This window comes from Galeopterus variegatus, unplaced genomic scaffold, assembly GCF_000696425.1.
Source record: "Galeopterus variegatus unplaced genomic scaffold, G_variegatus-3.0.2 Scaffold709, whole genome shotgun sequence".
In the NCBI taxonomy this organism is placed as follows: domain Eukaryota; kingdom Metazoa; phylum Chordata; class Mammalia; order Dermoptera; family Cynocephalidae; genus Galeopterus; species Galeopterus variegatus.
The window spans coordinates 347,626-366,211 of record NW_007726820.1 but is presented as its reverse complement, the minus strand read 5'-3'; the positions used below and the strand labels follow the sequence as shown (position 1 = coordinate 366,211).

The following is an 18,586-nucleotide window of genomic DNA, read 5'->3' as shown; positions in this document are numbered from 1 at the left end:
AAAATATATATATATATATATATATATATATATAGTCAAATATTAAATACAGTAAAATTAATATAATTTAGTTGATATAAGAGAAATACAGTTTTAAGTGGAGCCAGTTTTACAGGTCTATATGACTTCATAAATTGGGCTCTCATAAAGGCTATTGTATAAAAGATAGCAGGTATTCATATTATAGTACATTCCAACTGTGACCCCATGCTTACATTATGTTTATATGTTTTTAAATGTAGTATTTAGTGTTGGTAGAAAAATCTGAATATTTTCATGAATTAAAATATGTTCCTTTTATTTGGCATTCTTGGAAACTGACCAATTACTAGAGATAAAATCTCAAAATTACCTTTATTTTATTTATTTATTTTTTAAAAGATGACCGGTAAGGGGATCTTAACCCTTGACTTGGTGTTGTCAGCACCACGCTCAGCCAGTGAGCGAACCGGCCATCCCTATATGGGATCCGAACCCGGGGCCTTGGTGTTATCAGCACCGCACTCTCCCGAGTGAGCCACGGGCCGGCCCTTAAAATTACCTTTAAATAATTAAAGTTTACACACAAAAAATGAATCAATAGATTTAAAATTTTTCCCTTGTTTGGATCCCCATACCAGCCAGCCACCAAAAAAAGAAAAAAAAATTTTTTTTTCCTTGTTAGCTCACTGAGTGAAGAAAAATTTTAATTAAGAAATGTATAAAAGTTTTAGTTTTATTACACTATACATTTTATTACCTGCCTAATTCTCTTTTTTGCTTAGAAACCACTGTTTCCTGGGCCAGGATTTTTAAAGTGTCACTCTTTTTCTTAAAGTATTTTAGCGTTGGAGGAACTTCATTCATATTACTAAATTTTTAGGTCTTAATGTTTTATAGCGTAGTGCCATTCTTAACAGCAGATAAATTAGGCTATGTGTAAGATTCTGTAGTATAAGTTTATATTGAGGGTAAGATGATGTTGAAAAACAAAATTTTTGTTTAAATAGTATGTTTCTTCCTTTTTTTCTTTTTTGTCATCTGGCCAATACGGGGATTGGAACTGTTGACCTGGGTATCACCAACACCAGGCTCTAACCAACTGAGCTAACCGGCCATCCCTAAAACATTTATGTTTCTAATAGCATTTTATTTCAAAAAAGAATCTATTTCAAAACTGATAATGGTTGTAACTGGCTTTCTACATAAACATGTTTTCTGTATTGTGGATGTTCATTTGTCTGTCAAACAAATTTAAAGATATTTTATGTTAATTTTAAAACTGGTAGCTTATAAAGGACATGTACGTAATAAAATAACTGGTGTCAAATTGAACCCCTCTTTCGTCCTTACCCTCGATAACTAAGTTCATACAGGCAAGAGAAATACTTTTAGACCTAGTCATCTTCAAGAACATTTGTAAACGTCACTATGTACATGTCAAAATCTTACTGGAGTCTCCATCTCTTAAGGGTTTTAGTTGCCTTTAAGTAGAGCAGCTAGGCTTGACTGATGGGTAGCCCTCCCCTTCCCACCTTCAGAAAAATCTGCCTTGGCCAATACAGTTTGAAGCATGAAATATGCTTCATGTGGGGAGATATGTTCATTCACATTTATTTGCTGTGTTTGGCCAGTCTTCTAAAAGTTACTGTCTGGGAACTGATAGTTCCTTTATATAGAGAAAGGTTATTTTCTTCCTTTAGCAGCAGAAATAAAGGAGTACAGTTTAGGGAAAAAATTTTTTTCTAACATTAAAGGAAAGCCTACAATTAGGGGGTGATAGGTTTTGTGGTTAAGTGGCTAAATGGCCCAAGTGAAGAGAAAGCCAGCTTGAGAAGAATGAGGCTTCTGAGCAAAGTATTCCACACAGTGATGTCTTTTTTCCTGTTAATTAATGGATATATTAGTAAGGAGGAAGCACAGCTATGGTAGCGGTTTGAATTGTGCCAACACAGCTTCCAGTTTGAAGATGACCTGATGGCAATATTTATAAACGCATACAGATCACTATGGATTTCTGTAAGTTGAGAGAATGTACTTATCATAAAGGCAATTGGGACAAGTACAGCATGTGAAATCATGCTTCTGTTCTTGCTTCTCTTTTAATATTCTTGCCGAGAAGTTTCTGTGCTCATGTTTTGAAGAAAAGAATGCTTTCTAAATTTTGTGATTGGGTCGAGATCAGTTGGTTTAAGTTGACTAATTACTATTCAAAAATGTCTAAAGATTGGATCTCCGTTTTTGATTCTGTAGGCATATGTACTCACTATTTTTGGCATATTAGGCACTTGTTGACTTGAATTTTTCCATAAAACTAGCTTAGAGTGGGAAGAAAGGGTAGCAGAGTGCTTAGGTAGCTTTTGGGGAGTTTGGGGTATATAGGAGTTTAACTGGAAACATTCCAAGCAAAGTCTAATGATTGGATAATTAATATAATTAGTAAATTATATAATCTGTATGTTTTATATTACTACTGTGAGTTAGGTCCTGTTTCTGATATATCGTAGTATAGGTATGACTCACTATAATTTGGAGAGCATGTACAATGAGTTTCCTGCCATCAGCATTCTACCAGAATTCTGCCATAGTTTTTAAACTTTGAATGATTCTGAGAAATAGTTTCTCACCTTAGTACCAGAATTTATTATACTTGTGTTTGTCTTAATAGTTAAATAAGCATTATATTAGCTTGCTTGTTTTAAAAAATGACTTGAACATCTGACATTTGACTTAAAAATTATTAATTCTAGACTTTCTGTGCTTAAGTATTAATGCCAGAAGACTTCAAAGGAGTCTTAATGATAACTTCCTCGAAATTGTTTATTTGTACGTAACTGCCTTTAAGGAAACTTAACCAAATATTAACCAGTTATGTATTTCCTTTTGGCAACAGTTCTTGTGACTTCTCACCAGGTGATTTGGTTTGGGCCAAGATGGAGGGTTACCCCTGGTGGCCTTGCCTGGTTTACAACCACCCCTTTGATGGAACATTCATCCGTGAGAAAGGGAAATCAGTCCGCGTTCATGTACAGTTTTTTGATGACAGCCCAACAAGGGGCTGGGTTAGCAAAAGGCTGTTAAAGCCATATACAGGTAAGAGGGTAACAGTCACTGCAGAGAGAGAGAGAGAGAGAGAGAGAGAGAGAGAGAGAGAGAGAGTGTGTGTGTGTGTGTGTGAGAGAGAGAGAGAGAGAGAGAGACTGACTCTGCATGTGTATTTTATGCCAATAAATTGCAAGAGTGACAGTTGTGAAAGCTTCTGGCATGGGAAAGGGATAAGATGCAGCTGGTTTTTGGCCAGTTTGGTTTGTAGAATGCAATTTTTATTTCTGTCCTTTGAGTGACTTGACAGCAGTATCATGCCCTTAAAGGAAAAATGATCTCATAATTGGAGTTATAACCATAATAATCAGACCAGCAAATTCATACATGAGAAGTGTAAAGTAAACTGTCCTCATCTTGAAGGATCCAAAAGAAAGGTAATGTGGTTAGGATACATAGCATATAGACCAGTGATATTCTCCAGGACAGGTGGAGATGCACACTACCTGGCTTCCAAAAAGTCCTCACCCATGAGCATATTTGAGTTGAGTTTCATACCAGACTTCTGGAATCATAACTTTCTCTTCCCAGGCTCAGCCTTATTTATCACAGACAGTCCTGCATGTTTAGCCTCACTTGTGCTAAGTGCACCCCACCAGTCTTGAGTTATATACAGTGCATGCATACACAGTATGATTGCAAGATACAGTGCACTATACTAGTTTTTGTGCTCAGACTCTCCAGGCTAGTCTGTTGTGGAACTCAGTGTTGTAGAATCAGAACAAGGGTCAGTTTCCCAGAAGTCTCTGGGAATCAAATCTTTTGGTCAGTAGTGCTCATCCTGCAAAAGGGTGGGGGTGGGAGGGCACTGAAGAAAGGTAAGTCTAAGTGGAAATCTGACATACACGATGGAAAGAGAATCAGGAAATTTGATTCTGTCTTTTTTACTAATTTGCTGTATTATATTGGCCACCCAAGGTTATCTTATTTTCTGTACAATTTACTCACATATAAAATGATCTCATTTTATTTCTCATTGGACCAGATGAAAAAGGAGGTCTTTTCCAGGACTAATTTTGAGATTTTAAAAAAGCTTTGGCAAAGAGACATTAAAAAAAAGATCTAGAAATGTTTACATTTACGTTATCACTATTTTATAAAATTATCCCTGTGCATACTTCTCTTTGCCTTTAACAATCCCAATTTTTGCAGTACATGCATATTTTGTTTTGTTTTTTTGAGGGGGCAACTTGCCCGTACATACAGGGATCAAACCAGAATGGACCTTAGTGTTATAAGCACTGTGCACTAACCAACTGAGCTAATGGGCCAGTCCCTCGTGCATGTTAATGAATGAGTAGAGAGGCATGGGTGAAAAGAAAGTAGGCCTTTTTCTGTTGTTGTTGAGTTTTCATTTCAGATTTGTAGAGACTGGATCACGCGTTCTTCGAAACAGTGATATTACGAGATAGGTTACGAGGGGGTGAGGCAGAGTGCAGGGGCAATAGGCACTTTGGGAAAAGTTCAGAGCCACCCTCAAATCGATTTTGCTTGTTGTAACTTGTAACTTTGGTGCAGCTTCTTAGAGAAATGGGAAATTGTAGCTTTAATTTTCTTAGGCTGCACATAAAAGTTGCTAATTTCCACGGTAATTTAGGTTGTCCTGTTAGTTTTAGTAAAAAGAGGGAATTAGTGTAATGTTGTGGGTCTGTAAATTTAGACAAATTTAGGTTTCTTTTCCATTTATGGTGATATTTGGGAAGAAAAACAGAACAGAGATATTTCTAGTTATACCTCTTGGAAAACAACTGAACAATTATATACAATTAGACTTGTGATCTTCTGCACCTAACCTTTTTGCTCAGTGGATGGAAGTGTCATTTAATATAATGAAATGAATTTTATTTTTATTTATTTTTATTTTTTTTTAAAAGATGACCGGTAAAGGGATCTTAACCCTTAGCTTGGTGTTGTCAGCACCATGCTCAGCCAGTGAGCTAACTGGCCATCCCTATGTAGGATCCGAACCCATGGCCTTGGTGTTATCAGCACCACACTCTCCCGAGTGAGCCACGGGCAGGCGCTGAAATGAATTTTAAATGAGGTGAATATTATAGAGGAAGACTTTTAAAGTTACATTTTGATGCAACTGTTTTGAAAAAAATACTTTAACACATTCAGAGTCTGAACTAGGTTACACTCCCAAAATGTTTGGGCCCCTTACAGTAGGTTGATTGGTTATTCACTTATTTACTTTATTTAAATATACTTGATCTAACTGCTTTGGGGAGAAACATATTTAGTATTGTAGCTGCATTTAACTGACAGTGCAGTCTTTGCCTTCCTGAAGTAAGTTTAAGAAAGAGTTTCAAAACAAACCCCCTTTACATCTCCTGCCTCACTTGAAGAGGTGTGCTGTACTGTTTAGGGTCACGATCCCAGGTTATTAGAAAAGAGAGTAAGTGGTCCTGGGTGACCCAACAGTTGGGGCAACTTCAAGGAGGTAAAATTGATTTCAATTTCACTGGTAGTTTTTTCTTGAAAATGTCCTTTCTTTATTGATCCATCTATATCAATAAAAAATAACGTGACATTAAAAATTATACTTGTCATTTTTATTCATTAGGGCAAATGTTGTAGGTTGAGCCACCTATCCAGCCAGAAAGTTATGTTATTTAATAAATATATTTCTTTGTAGGTTCAAAATCGAAGGAAGCCCAGAAGGGAGGTCATTTTTACAGTGCAAAGCCTGAAATACTCAGAGCAATGCAACGTGCAGATGAAGCCTTGAATAAAGACAAGATTAAGAGGCTTGAATTGGCAGTGTGTGATGAGCCATCAGAGGCAGAAGAGGAGGAAGAGATGGAGGTGTGTGAAATTGCAAACATTCAGTTGTTTTTTCTGTTAGGAGGCTGATGGAAAAAAATGGGGGAGGACATATTAAAGTGATATTCTCTTAATATATTTGATTGTTTTAGTATACACACACACACACACACACATACTTATGTACTTCACTGGATTGTAGGTAAACTTAAATTACTTAGAAACTATCTCAAAGGCTAGCACCCTTTTTTTTTTTTTTACTTACATTCTCAAGCCTACTGGCAGGGCAAGGCATACGCTACAAGAGGTAGTATCATTTTTCTAAGTAGAGAGCCTAGCGGACAGTAAGCATGTGGTCATAAAATTGGGCAGTGGGCTTCTATATGGGTGTAGTCGGTCCCTGGAAATTATAGGTTTATGTTTTTAGTTCCGATACTTTTTGTTGTAGTTTGCACTAATAAGGATAGATGTTAAATAAACCCTGAAATACAACCTTGGTTTCAAATGCTAATGATCACTAATTGAGTGAATTAAAACCTGTTAAGGAAATGAACAAATAAGATCATTATTCTCTAGTTCAGCAAATTAATGAGTTGCATCCCCAAAGTGATTCATCTCTAAGCTCGATTTTGTTTTATTCCTTTTTCTTATATGAGATGACATAGGGAATAAGCAAGTTAATATAAGTGGGTATTTTAATCTTATTTTTAAAGTTGAAACTGGAGATCAGAGGTTTAGAAGTGGATGGTAACTACAGAGATCATTTAGTCTAAGACTATCTTACATGTGAGGGAGATCCATAATAGGTGAATGTGCCATGGCCAAGATAATAACTGGTTTGTGAAAGAGCAAATACTAGAACCAGGATAGATTGCTTACTGCTTTCTTACACTAAAGATTTTATAAAATGGTAAATTTTATAACATGTCCATTTGTAGGAGAGGCGATTCTGGAAGAGAAAATTACTAGAGATGGAGATTTAAAGTTATTTTCATAGCTATGACTATTAATAAGGACATGACCTATTGGTATTTGTGATATATGGTCATGCTAATAGCTTCATCACTGTTGTATAGAACTCCTATGACAGCAATTACTTGATGCTGTAGTGTGACACTTGTTTTAATGTTAGGTGAAACTGAAATTGATATTCCTTGAGATATTCATTGAAAACAGTTTCTCATTTCTGGTGGTGGGTTCTTCTCTTGGTATATGAAGTTGCAGCATACTGAGAGATACTTCACAGCAGTACGTATTATAATTTTCCAAATTTTGCTTTGTATTTAAATATTCTTTCCTTGCCTGGCAGGTAGGTGCGACTTATGCATCAGATAAGAGTGAAGAAGATAATGAAATTGAGAGTGAAGAGGAGGTACAACCTAAGGTACAAGGATCTAGGCGAAGTAGCCGCCAAATAAAAAAACGAAGAGTGATATCAGACTCTGAGAGTGACATCGGTGGCTCTGATGTGGAGTTCAAGCCAGATGCTAAGGAGGATGGAAGCAGTGATGAGATAAGCAGCGGAGTGGGGGATAGTGAGAGTGAAGGACTGGACAGCCCTGTCAAAGTTGCTCGAAAGCGGAAGAGAATGGTGACTGGAAATGGCTCTCTTAAAAAGAAAAGTTCAAGGAAGGAAATGTCCTCAGCCACCAAACGAGCAACTGGCATTTTGTCAGAAACCAAGAGTACTTTGAGTGCTTTTTCTGCCCCTCAAAATTCTGAATCCCAAGCAAACGTTAGTGGAGGAGGTGATGACAGTAGTCGCCCCGCTGTCTGGTATCATGAAACTTTGGAATGGCTTAAAAAGGAAAAGAGACGAGATGAGCACCGGAGGCGGCCTGATCACCCAGATTTTGACGCATCCACACTGTATGTGCCTGAAGATTTCCTTAATTCTTGTACTCCTGGGATGAGGAAGTGGTGGCAGATTAAGTCTCAGAACTTTGATCTTGTCATCTTTTATAAGGTAGGGAAGTTCTATGAACTCTACCACATGGATGCTCTTATTGGAGTCAGTGAACTGGGGTTGGTATTCATGAAAGGCAACTGGGCCCATTCTGGTTTTCCTGAAATTGCATTTGGCCGATATTCAGACTCCCTGGTACAGAAGGGCTACAAAGTAGCACGAGTGGAACAGACTGAGACCCCGGAAATGATGGAGGCACGATGCCGAAAGATGGCACATATATCTAAGCATGATAGAGTGGTGAGGAGGGAGATCTGTAGGATTATTACCAAGGGTACACAGACCTACAGTGTGCTGGAAGGTGACCCCTCTGAGAACTACAGTAGGTATCTTCTTAGCCTCAAAGAAAAAGAGGAAGATTCTTCTGGCCACAATCGTGTGTATGGTGTGTGCTTTGTTGATACTTCATTGGGAAAGTTTTATGTAGGTCAGTTTTCAGATGATCGCCATTGTTCCAGATTTAGGACTCTAGTGGCACACTATCCTCCGGTACAAGTCTTGTTTGAGAAAGGAAATCTCTCAATGGAAACAAAGACAATTCTGAAGGGTTCATTATCCTGTTCTCTTCAGGAAGGTCTGATACCAGGCTCCCAATTTTGGGATGCAGCCAAAACTTTGAGAACGCTCCTTGAAGAAGGATATTTTATGGAAAAGCTGAATGAGGACAGTGGGGTGATGTTACCCCAGGTGCTTAAAGAGATGACCTCAGAGTCCGATTCCATTGGGTTGACACCAGGAGAGAAGAGTGAACTGGCCCTCTCTGCTCTAGGTGGTTGTGTTTTTTACCTCAAAAAATGCCTTATTGATCAAGAGCTTTTATCAATGGCTAATTTTGAAGAATATATTCCCTTGGATTCTGACATGGTCAGTACTACAAGACCTGGTGCTGTCTTCACTAAAGCCAATCAACGAATGGTGCTAGATGCAGTGACATTAAACAACTTGGAGATTTTTCTGAATAGCACTAATGGCTCTACTGAAGGGACCCTGCTAGAGAGGATTGATACTTGCTATACTCCCTTTGGTAAACGGCTCCTAAAGCAATGGCTTTGTGCGCCACTCTGTAGCCCTTACGCTATCAATGATCGTCTAGATGCCATAGAAGACCTCATGGTTGTGCCTGACAAAATCTCTGAAGTTGTAGACCTTCTAAAGAAACTTCCAGATCTTGAGAGGCTACTGAGTAAAATTCATAATGTTGGGTCTCCCCTGAAGAGCCAGAACCACCCAGATAGCAGAGCTGTAATGTATGAAGAAACTACATACAGCAAAAAAAAGATTATTGATTTTCTTTCTGCTCTGGAAGGATTCAAAGTAATGTGCAAAATTATAGAGATTATGGAAGAAGTCATTGATGATTTTAAGTCTAAAATCCTTAGGCAGATTGTTACACTGCAGACAAAAAATCCTGAAGGCCATTTTCCTGATTTGACTACAGAACTGAACCGATGGGATACAGCCTTTGACCATGAAAAGGCTCGAAAGACTGGACTGATTACTCCCAAAGCAGGATTTGACTCTGATTATGACCAAGCTCTTGCTGACATAAGAGAAAATGAGCAGAGCCTCCTGGAATACTTAGAGACACAGCGCAATAGAATTGGCTGTAGGACCATAGTCTATTGGGGAATTGGCAGGAACCGTTACCAGTTGGAAATTCCAGAGAATTTCACCACCCGTAATTTGCCAGAAGAGTATGAGTTGAAATCAACTAAGAAGGGCTGTAAACGATATTGGACCAAAACTATTGAGAAGAAGTTGGCTAATCTGATAAATGCTGAAGAACGGAGAGATGTATCATTGAAGGACTGCATGCGGCGACTGTTCTATAACTTTGATAAAAATTACAAGGACTGGCAGTCTGCAGTAGAGTGTATGGCAGTGTTGGGTAAGACTTTGAACAAGCTTCTTCCTCAGGCTTTGGTTAGTAATTCTGTGTCCCAGTTGTATATACCTAAACATAAGTAACAAGGTATTTATTTTGAAACATACATACGTTTGCCTCCACTAGGCAAAATGACTAGGTTGGCCACAACAATTTAAGTTGCTCACTTGAAATATGCTTTTAATTATGAGAAGCCTTTTGGCCTTTCTTTAGTTTCAAATAATGGAGCAAAAGATTGATGCAAGAGTTACAGTACTTAGTGAGATAAGCTTTATTTTAGATCAGATTTCATTCTTAGTTGAGTTTTTTAGTATTTGATAGTGTTTTTTAACTGCCTTTTTTTGTTACAGTAATTTGACTGTCTCTTGATCCATCACTTTTAAAAGTTTTATTATAACCTTTGCACTTTTTCCCTTTTGTATTTCAGTGGATCCATTTGCATGCACATTTCAAAAGATTAATCTTCCCTTTTTCTCTTTAGTCCATAATGTCACATTCTTTCCTCCAATTGACTGTAAAAGCCCTGATTTATGCATTTATAATTTGGCAACCTTTTTGGCTTCATAAATACTTTTTTCTTTAAATGTCACGATCAATGTATCTGGAGCCTTTGCTGTCTTACAGTTCAGGTTTATGTTCAGAATTTTAAAAAAATAGAGCAATCATAGTTTACCCAAGTTTGAACACAACTATCCAATGGAGTAGAACAGCATTCTTCTGTTTTAGTGTGCTGCATTTGGTAATGGGGTAATTTGAAATCCTTCTTCATATTGGTGTTCAAAATTGGTCAATTTATCTTCCTCTTGATTGTTTTAGTATCTGTATGCCAATTCTTAGAACACTTTTTGCTTCTCCCAAGAAGTGTTAGTTTTTTAGGTTTCCCTTGGTGCCCCTCTAGTCCAGATGTTAGAGGCTAAGTCCTTTAAGAGAAGAGATCTTTAGGCCAACCAAAGTTGAAAGTTATTTCTCATTTTATTACAAGTTTTTTTTTTGGGGGGGGGGTGGCTGGCTGGCTGGTATGGGGATCTGAACCTGTGACCCTGGTGTTACCAGCACCATGCTCTCCTAAGTGAGCTAACCAGCTAGCCCCCTCATTACAAGTGTTATAATGAAGAATGTAAAATACTTAGGCTGATAACTTTTTTTTCAGTAAAAAAGCATTTTATATATTGTGAAGTCTGTGATAAAGGTATCACTAACTAGAGTACTGAACATTAAGAAAAGTCTCTATGTCTATAACAACAGCAAACAGAACATACTACCTTCCACTGAGTGAAATGCATTTTGGAAGATTTTTATAGAAGGTGGGTTTTTGTGCTGTTGGGTATATCAAGATATCCTAAAAATGATGAAGCCTCACTTTCATCCTCTCTTTAACAGATGTCTTATTGTGCCTGACTAACTATAGTCGAGGGGGTGACGGTCCTATGTGTCGTCCCGTAATTCTGTTGCCAGGAGAAGATATTCTCCCCTTCTTAGAGCTTAAAGGATCACGCCATCCCTGCATTACAAAGACCTTTTTTGGAGATGATTTTATTCCTAATGACATTCTAATAGGCTGTGAGGAAGAAGAGGAAGAAACTAGCAAAGCCTATTGTGTGCTCGTTACTGGACCGAATATGGGGGGCAAGTCTACACTCATGAGACAGGTAACTGATCTTTAAGGTTTTGCTATCAGAAAGTCATTTGTAACAGTAGGAATGGATATACTTCATTTTTAGGCAATCTCCAAATAGCACAAAGTTACATAAAGTTCAGTCACTGACTTTACTAGGGAGCAAAGGTAAGTTTGGGAATATAATATTTACCTCATCAGCAGTCAAATATCTCTGTCTAATGTTAAGGGAAATATAAATTTAAAAGGGGAGGGAGGTTTCAGGTCATGGGGATCTTTGACTTGATTGAATTTATTTCCTCAGAAGGTAGGTATATTCATGATGAACAAAAATACAAAGGCTGGATGAAATGATGATCGTCCTTAAATTAGGCTCACTTGTAGGAACCCTTATAAAAGAGCCATGGTGGACTTATTCAGATAGGAAAGCAAATAAAACTTCAGACCTGTAATGACTTGGGAACTGCTTTTAGGGAAGATGTGGCCTTTTTGATATATTTATCTTCCCTTTATACCAGGGGTTGGCCAGCCACAATAGTTTTTATATTTTTTTAAAGGTTGTAAGAAAAATAGTGGTAATTTGTTGACACCCCCTGCCCCCCTGCACTATATTAACTTCTGTTCATCTAATTTGCTAATTAGAGCAAGGCAGTATAGTGGTTTTCAACCTCCTCTAAAAAAAAAAAAAAATCAAAATCACCTTTAGAATGTGGCAAAATATATATATATAGGGCTGCATCCCTTGAAATGGATTCATTTTTATTCAGGACTGGTTTTCCATCAGTTTTAAAGAACTCCCAGGTGGCTGTCCTCTATAGCTAGGGTTCAGAATACTAGTGTAGTGAGTTAGTATGCACACCCTGAGGCCAGTTAGGCCCTAAGTCTATTGTTGAAGTCTCACTCGCCTTTCTTCATTTTAGCAAATGAGTATATGAACAGAACCAACCTACTTTAGGGTTGTGAAGATTAGAGTGCTTGACTCCTAAATAAGGATTCTTAAGAAAGACAAATGTTTATTGTCTATAGGTTCTTTTAATACCAGTCATAAAAGACCTTTTCCTCTCTCATTCACAGGCTGGTCTATTAGCTGTAATGGCCCAGATGGGTTGTTATGTACCTGCTGAAGGGTGTAGGCTGACGCCCATTGACAGAGTGTTTACTAGACTCGGTGCCTCTGATAGAATAATGACAGGTGAGTTTTTTTTTTTTTTTTTAAATTCTACCTAAAGCTTTATTATTTGACAACTCACTTAGAAGTCATTGAGGACATCTGCCTCTTGTATATGGGCCTTTTAAATCTGATGTTTGGTTTTTCTGGCGTTAAGTGAACCTGATTGGATTTGAATGTCTGAATTTGAATTTAGATTCAGACATTTGGAAACATCACTTCTAGTGTAAGAACTGCAAATGAGATTTAATCTTCTGTACCAATTTCATGATAGATTCAAGTGATGATGTAAAGGAGGAATCTTCTGTTAATATTCTCAAAATGATCATTTGTGATTTTTTTTTTTTTTTAGGTGAAAGTACATTCTTTGTTGAACTGAGTGAAACTGCCAGCATACTTATGCATGCAACAGCACATTCACTGGTACTTGTCGATGAATTAGGTAAGACATTAAAATTTTCATTTGAAGCCTATCTTAAAAACATTAGGACACAAAACTTTTTCTGGAAGATTATCTGAAGGACATCTAAACAGTATGAATACCCTTAGATCACCTTTGTGCAGTACACCCTTTTTGGTATAAAATGCAGAGTGTATAGTATACAATTTATGCATATTTTACTTTCACAGGAAGAGGTACTGCAACATTTGATGGGACAGCAATAGCAAATGCAGTTGTTAAAGAACTTGCTGAGACTATAAAGTGTCGTACGTTGTTTTCTACCCATTACCATTCATTAGTAGAAGATTATTCTCAAAATGTTGCTGTGCGCCTAGGACATATGGTATGTGCAGATTGTTTATTCAAAAGTTGTTCAGTTTTTTGAGGGAATCAATTTGGATACTAAATTTCTAGCACATGAATACAGCTAATATTCTTCTTTCTTTAAGGCATGCATGGTAGAAAATGAATGTGAAGACCCCAGCCAGGAGACTATTACCTTCCTCTATAAATTCATTAAAGGAGCTTGTCCTAAGAGCTATGGCTTTAATGCAGCAAGGCTTGCTAATCTTCCAGAGGAAGTTATTCAGAAGGGACACAGAAAAGCAAGAGAATTTGAGAAGATGAATCAGTCACTACGATTATTTCGGTAATTACATTATATTGCTGACCTTATTAAGTTTTCTAGAAAGACGGTGAGGGGGGAGGGATGATGCACTGTGAAAAAAGTGAAACAACGACAACAACAAAAACCTCTCTTTTTTTAATTTTAAGGGAAGTTTGCCTGGCTAGTGAAAGGTCGACTGTAGATGCTGAAGCTGTCCATAAGTTGCTGACTTTAATTAAGGAATTATAGACTACGTTGGAAGCTTTGAGTTGACTTTTGACAAAGGTGGTAAATTCAGACAACATTATGATCTAATAAACTTTATTTTTTAAAAATGACCATTTTCCATTTTCTTTCTAGGAAATTAAACCCTTTTAATTCTTATCTACCTTCTACATAATGGTTATTGAATACTCCACAATATATTAAGTCTAGATGTTATGGTACATGCATACACTTTCAGGCTGTTTATACCCACTGTCACCAATACACATAAATGGGGGAGGAGAAGCTATGAAACTGTATAGGGCTGTATATATATATATATACTTGTCTCAGCTTAACGCAGGAAATTGTTTTAATTTCCAGCAGTTTTGTCTAAACTGTTCAAAAAAAACTATGAACAGAGTTCAAATACAGGACTGTTTTGAAGAGACTTTCTAAAGTGTACTTTAAAACATAGTAGTTTTTTTTACCTTTCACAAAACTGAGTTACAAGAATACTTTGTTTTACAGTGCATCCCTTCCTAGGAAGTCTCATTAAAACACTCACTTTTTTCTAGGGGTGATTTTGAATGCTGCACAGGAAAGGGAAGGAAATAATAGTCTTAACTTTTCTTAAAGGATACCAGAAACATTGCTGGATATAATTTAAGATTAGTGTTTTCTCTTTCATAGAAAGAACGTACATACTGGGACATGAGTACAGTTACAGCAACTCTAGGTGTGCTAACAAAACAGGGCACATTCAAGTACAATAAGATTTGCTCGAAATTAAAAACAAACTACATGAGATTAAAGCATTAAAATCATATTTCTCAATCTGAATACATGTTAAAAAAAATCAAAAGAAACGCAGAAGTGCTAGCTCACATTTTTTACCATATCACAAAAGCAATCGGTACCCATGTCCATAAAGGCAGCAACAAAGCTGCTTGTCTATTGAAGATTACTACTGCAAATTGGACTGCATTCAATGCTAGTTGTAAAAACACCAGCTTTTCAGAAGTTGGTATCTGTACAAAATTGCAGCTTATTTTCTTCACTTCTGTCCCTTCAAAAGTCTTTACACAGTAATGCTAAAACACCCAGCTTTGAGATCCTGAGTCAATATATTGCCACTTTCTTTTTGGTAGCTTGAGCTTCATAGTGTCAGCTGACCTTGTGTATCCATTTTTAATACAGTCTCTTCCTGTAGTAGCATGGGCAAATATTTTAAATCTTCTTCCAAAAAATGTTTTAAGTTATGATGTTAGAATGGCAGGACGTTTTCTTTAGGGAAGGAATTCAGTTGTGCTGCAAGGTATTAGATTCTATAGGTGGAGCAGAGTCATATAGTGTATCTGTATCATGTGTAGGCTCACCAGCTAATGTACAAGGATTAGACAGTGTTCCAGCACCACAGTCACAGAAAAACCTAAAGCAAAATGAAAACCCAAAAATTAGGAAAGTGAGGGGGAAGATAATTGGGTAATATAGCAAACAAGTGTGCTACATACCTATCATGTCTAATAAATTCTACATCATGTCCCTGATGGCACTTCTTAATGCAGTTCACACATATGGCATTTCGATCTGTGGTGTTACAAGTATGACATCTAAAAAGCAAAATCTTATGTTATTTTTCTCAAACGTCGTTAATTCAAAAGATTGCATTTTGTTTATATTCTATATTACCCTATCACCTTTAGCTTGTAAGAAAAGAGGACCAAAACTGAAAATTTTGTGGCTCCAGCCAATATTCTGAGAATATCAACAGAATAAAGAATTTTCTGCCTTATGTTTTCTGAGGATGAGGAAGAGGAATGATTTATTTGTAAGTTGTAGAGAGGAAGCCTGAAATTTTGGTTTAAAAAAACTCAGCTATTAAGTCTTTCTAGGCTGAATCAATCTGGGGGAGAGGGGAGTCAAAAAAAAAATGTCACTCAGTGACTAGGGTATATTGAACAGTTATAATGACAGCTTTACTTTGAAAATCCTAAGATAACAATATGTTAACACTGTTCAACATTCTGAATATCAGGTACTGTAGTATTGCATTTTTCCATATTTATGGTCCTAAGCACAGGGTCCTCAAGTAGATTTGATTATAGACCTCAATGTGGACAATTAATGGCACTGCCAATTTAAAAAGGAAATCACTATCTTCTTTTCACAACTCACAAACCATTTAGAAATATACCTGTAGAAATCATGCATGGGATAGCTGGTATAACTTGATATTTTATACAAACATTGGCCTCTACTAACAGCCTTTTCTATGGCGTCTTGATTGTTCATTATTTTGTTATCTGTAATAAAAGAAAAAAATAAGTAAAAACCTAGAGGACAAAGACAAGATAAAAACTGTAAAGACAGGATAATTCTAATAGAAGAGTCACTATTTTTAAGGGCTGTAAGAAAAGCTAACCAATGAAGTCATTATAAGAAATAAGCTAAGAATAGAAATGAGTTTTCCTTGTACGAGATATTCCAACTATTTAGAACAACTCTAAACAAAGCTTTGTTTCAAAATGGTTCTCTTAAATTGTTGTTAACTTGGAGAGTTACAGAAGGGATCAAGTTAAACAATGGTTTCTGATTATCTTTTCATGGCATATTTCACATATTTACAGGCAGCAGAGACTCCAACATACCTTTCATTGTCACATTAACACCAGATGCTAAAAATAAGCCTCCAAACCGGTTGTTAAAAATCTGATTGCCTTCTAGTGTTGCAGTTGCATGATTTGTAATTTCAATACCTGAAGTAAAATTTACAAACAAGTAGATGCATCACTTTATATCATTTCTTAAACCTGAAATTAGCAAATGTGGTAAACTGGTCCTTTCATATAAAAGATTAACACCTTCTTAATGTCTGAAGAATAAAATCATTGATAGTAACATTCACTTTCCATAGTCTATACTATCCTTGGTAAAGGAAGGAGTGATACAGATGGTTCATAACTTACTATTTTTATTAGTGATGTTACTTTGAAATTTTATTGCAAATTAAGTAGAAGGGGATAATGCCCAGGAGTTATGTTTAGGTGGCTGCTAGTTTACAAATTGAAAAGGGGCCAAATGGTTATTTGGAATAATTGGAAGCAACTGTCTTCACTGGCAAAAAGTTTAAATATATGAATGATACTTGGATTTCATTTACCAATATATATATATATTTAACATATCTCTGTATTTGTGAGATCACAGGGTTTGAATTTATCTGTATTCCTAATGGTAGTACAAGCCTGCATTTATTCATTCCCAATTAGTATTTCATAATTGCACTGAACAGTAAAAGCAATATTTCTTATAAGTTTGTCTTAGAGCAGAGGAATCCAGAACTTGGATGAGGTGCTCTCATAAGCAAATGTTAAGATAGGTGTTCAGCCCCTTTGGCACTCTGCACACTAGTTAATAAGCAAAAGATAATTAATACACCAAAAATCAAATATGCCACAGATAACAACAACAAAAAAATACAAACCTGCAGCAAATCCATCAAATATTCTGTTTTTCCTTAAGACTGGATGACTATTAGTGCTGATGAGAACACCTGCTTGAGCATTCCTGAAAATATCATTTTCTTCAAGGAGACCTATAATAAAATATTTTCTTAGATTAAGGTTAAATGCATGTAACAAACTTTACTAGCCTTTTAAGGTAGTATTTAGGTTTTCTTTTAGTTTCTTAATAACTGTACTGTAAAATTCAAAGGACTATTTTTTCAGCCAAAAAAGAGTTTATTAGTAATTCAGAGGCATTTAAGATAGGATTTAACAAAAACTTGTCAAAAATGACAGGTAAGAGCATTCTAACCCATAAACCGAAAGTTCTGGGACAGCAGGGACCATGTTTAAGTTTACTCACCACTTCATTTCCAGTGCGTGGTACATAGTTTATTCTCAATGAATACTGCTCAATTAAAATTCTTTTGAACTATTTCTAGAACCTTTGCCCTCTTTTTTAGTTTAGGCAAGCCCTTATTATTTTTTGTCTTTATTACTATAATTATTCCCTGATCAGTTTCCTTTATTCCAGTCACCTTTCATCTACTGCATAATTTCCAGTTAACTGTGACTCTCTCTTATGCCCGTTCTCTGCTTAAAACACTACTTTCAGAAAAAAGTTTTAACTTGCCGTTTAAAGACTTTCAAAATATTCCCTCAATCTACTTGTCTCACTATATCACCTGTCCTCTAAATATGCTATACATTTTTATCCCTAATGCCTTTGGTTTATATTACTACTACTACCTGGAATGTCCTGTACTCCTTCCTCCTAATGTCACTTCCTCTGGGAGGTTTTCACTTTCTCTCCATCTTCTGGCAGCATAACATAATGATTAAGAGTGGTCTGAGGAACTAGACTTCAGGCCTTCAAATACTGACTTAATAGCGCTATGGGCAAGTTACTTACCTTCTCTTTGTTTCCTCATCTGTAAAATGGTCATAAAAGCACTGACCACATGGGTTATTATGAGGATTAAATGAGTTAATACTTGGAAAAGTACACAGCACTAAAGTATTGGCTAGTGCTACTCCTGTAAAACTGATGTATATACAACAGTGAATTATGATTAGTTGTGTACTGGTGTTTCTCTGCTCCCTGAAAATGTGAGGCATATTTTTTATTTCTGTAGACATTTGACCCATGAGATACTACACAGTATTGACCTCTAAATTCCTTTCTTCTGAATGCCAGGGGAAAATGTCTCTGAAATGACTCATAAACTTCTTGGGATCCTATCCTCCCTCTTCTATCCAACCTTTACATGTTAACATTTCAGGGTTCTGTCCTTGGCTCTCTTTTCCCTCTATACCCTCTGGGTGATCTTACGTCTTTCCATGGT

At 36.5% G+C, this 18,586-nt stretch overlaps 2 protein-coding genes across 2 annotated transcripts in view; one reads left to right on the top strand and one right to left on the bottom strand.

Moving 5' to 3' along the window:
- The first annotated feature begins 2,876 nt into the window (after window positions 1–2,876).
- On the top strand, window positions 2,877–13,868 carry MSH6 (mutS homolog 6). The gene is made up of 9 exons (XM_008571658.1): window positions 2,877–3,072; window positions 5,720–5,889; window positions 7,157–9,701; window positions 11,079–11,347; window positions 12,388–12,505; window positions 12,834–12,923; window positions 13,112–13,266; window positions 13,373–13,572; window positions 13,698–13,868. The coding sequence occupies exons 1-9, from the start codon at window positions 2,913–2,915 to the stop codon at window positions 13,777–13,779; spliced, it is 3,789 nt and encodes a 1,262-aa protein (XP_008569880.1). The 5' UTR covers window positions 2,877–2,912; the 3' UTR covers window positions 13,780–13,868.
- FBXO11 (F-box protein 11) overlaps window positions 13,835–18,586 on the bottom strand; it is a 28,605-nt gene continuing 23,853 nt past the window's right edge. Inside the window, exons 18-22 of the mRNA XM_008571659.1 lie at window positions 17,222–17,332; window positions 16,386–16,493; window positions 15,932–16,040; window positions 15,249–15,347; window positions 13,835–15,166 (exon numbers count right to left, since the gene is read on the bottom strand). Coding sequence (XP_008569881.1) covers window positions 15,037–15,166; window positions 15,249–15,347; window positions 15,932–16,040; window positions 16,386–16,493; window positions 17,222–17,332 — 557 coding nt within the window. The 3' untranslated portion in view covers window positions 13,835–15,036. The remainder of the gene's footprint in view (window positions 15,167–15,248; window positions 15,348–15,931; window positions 16,041–16,385; window positions 16,494–17,221; window positions 17,333–18,586) is intronic.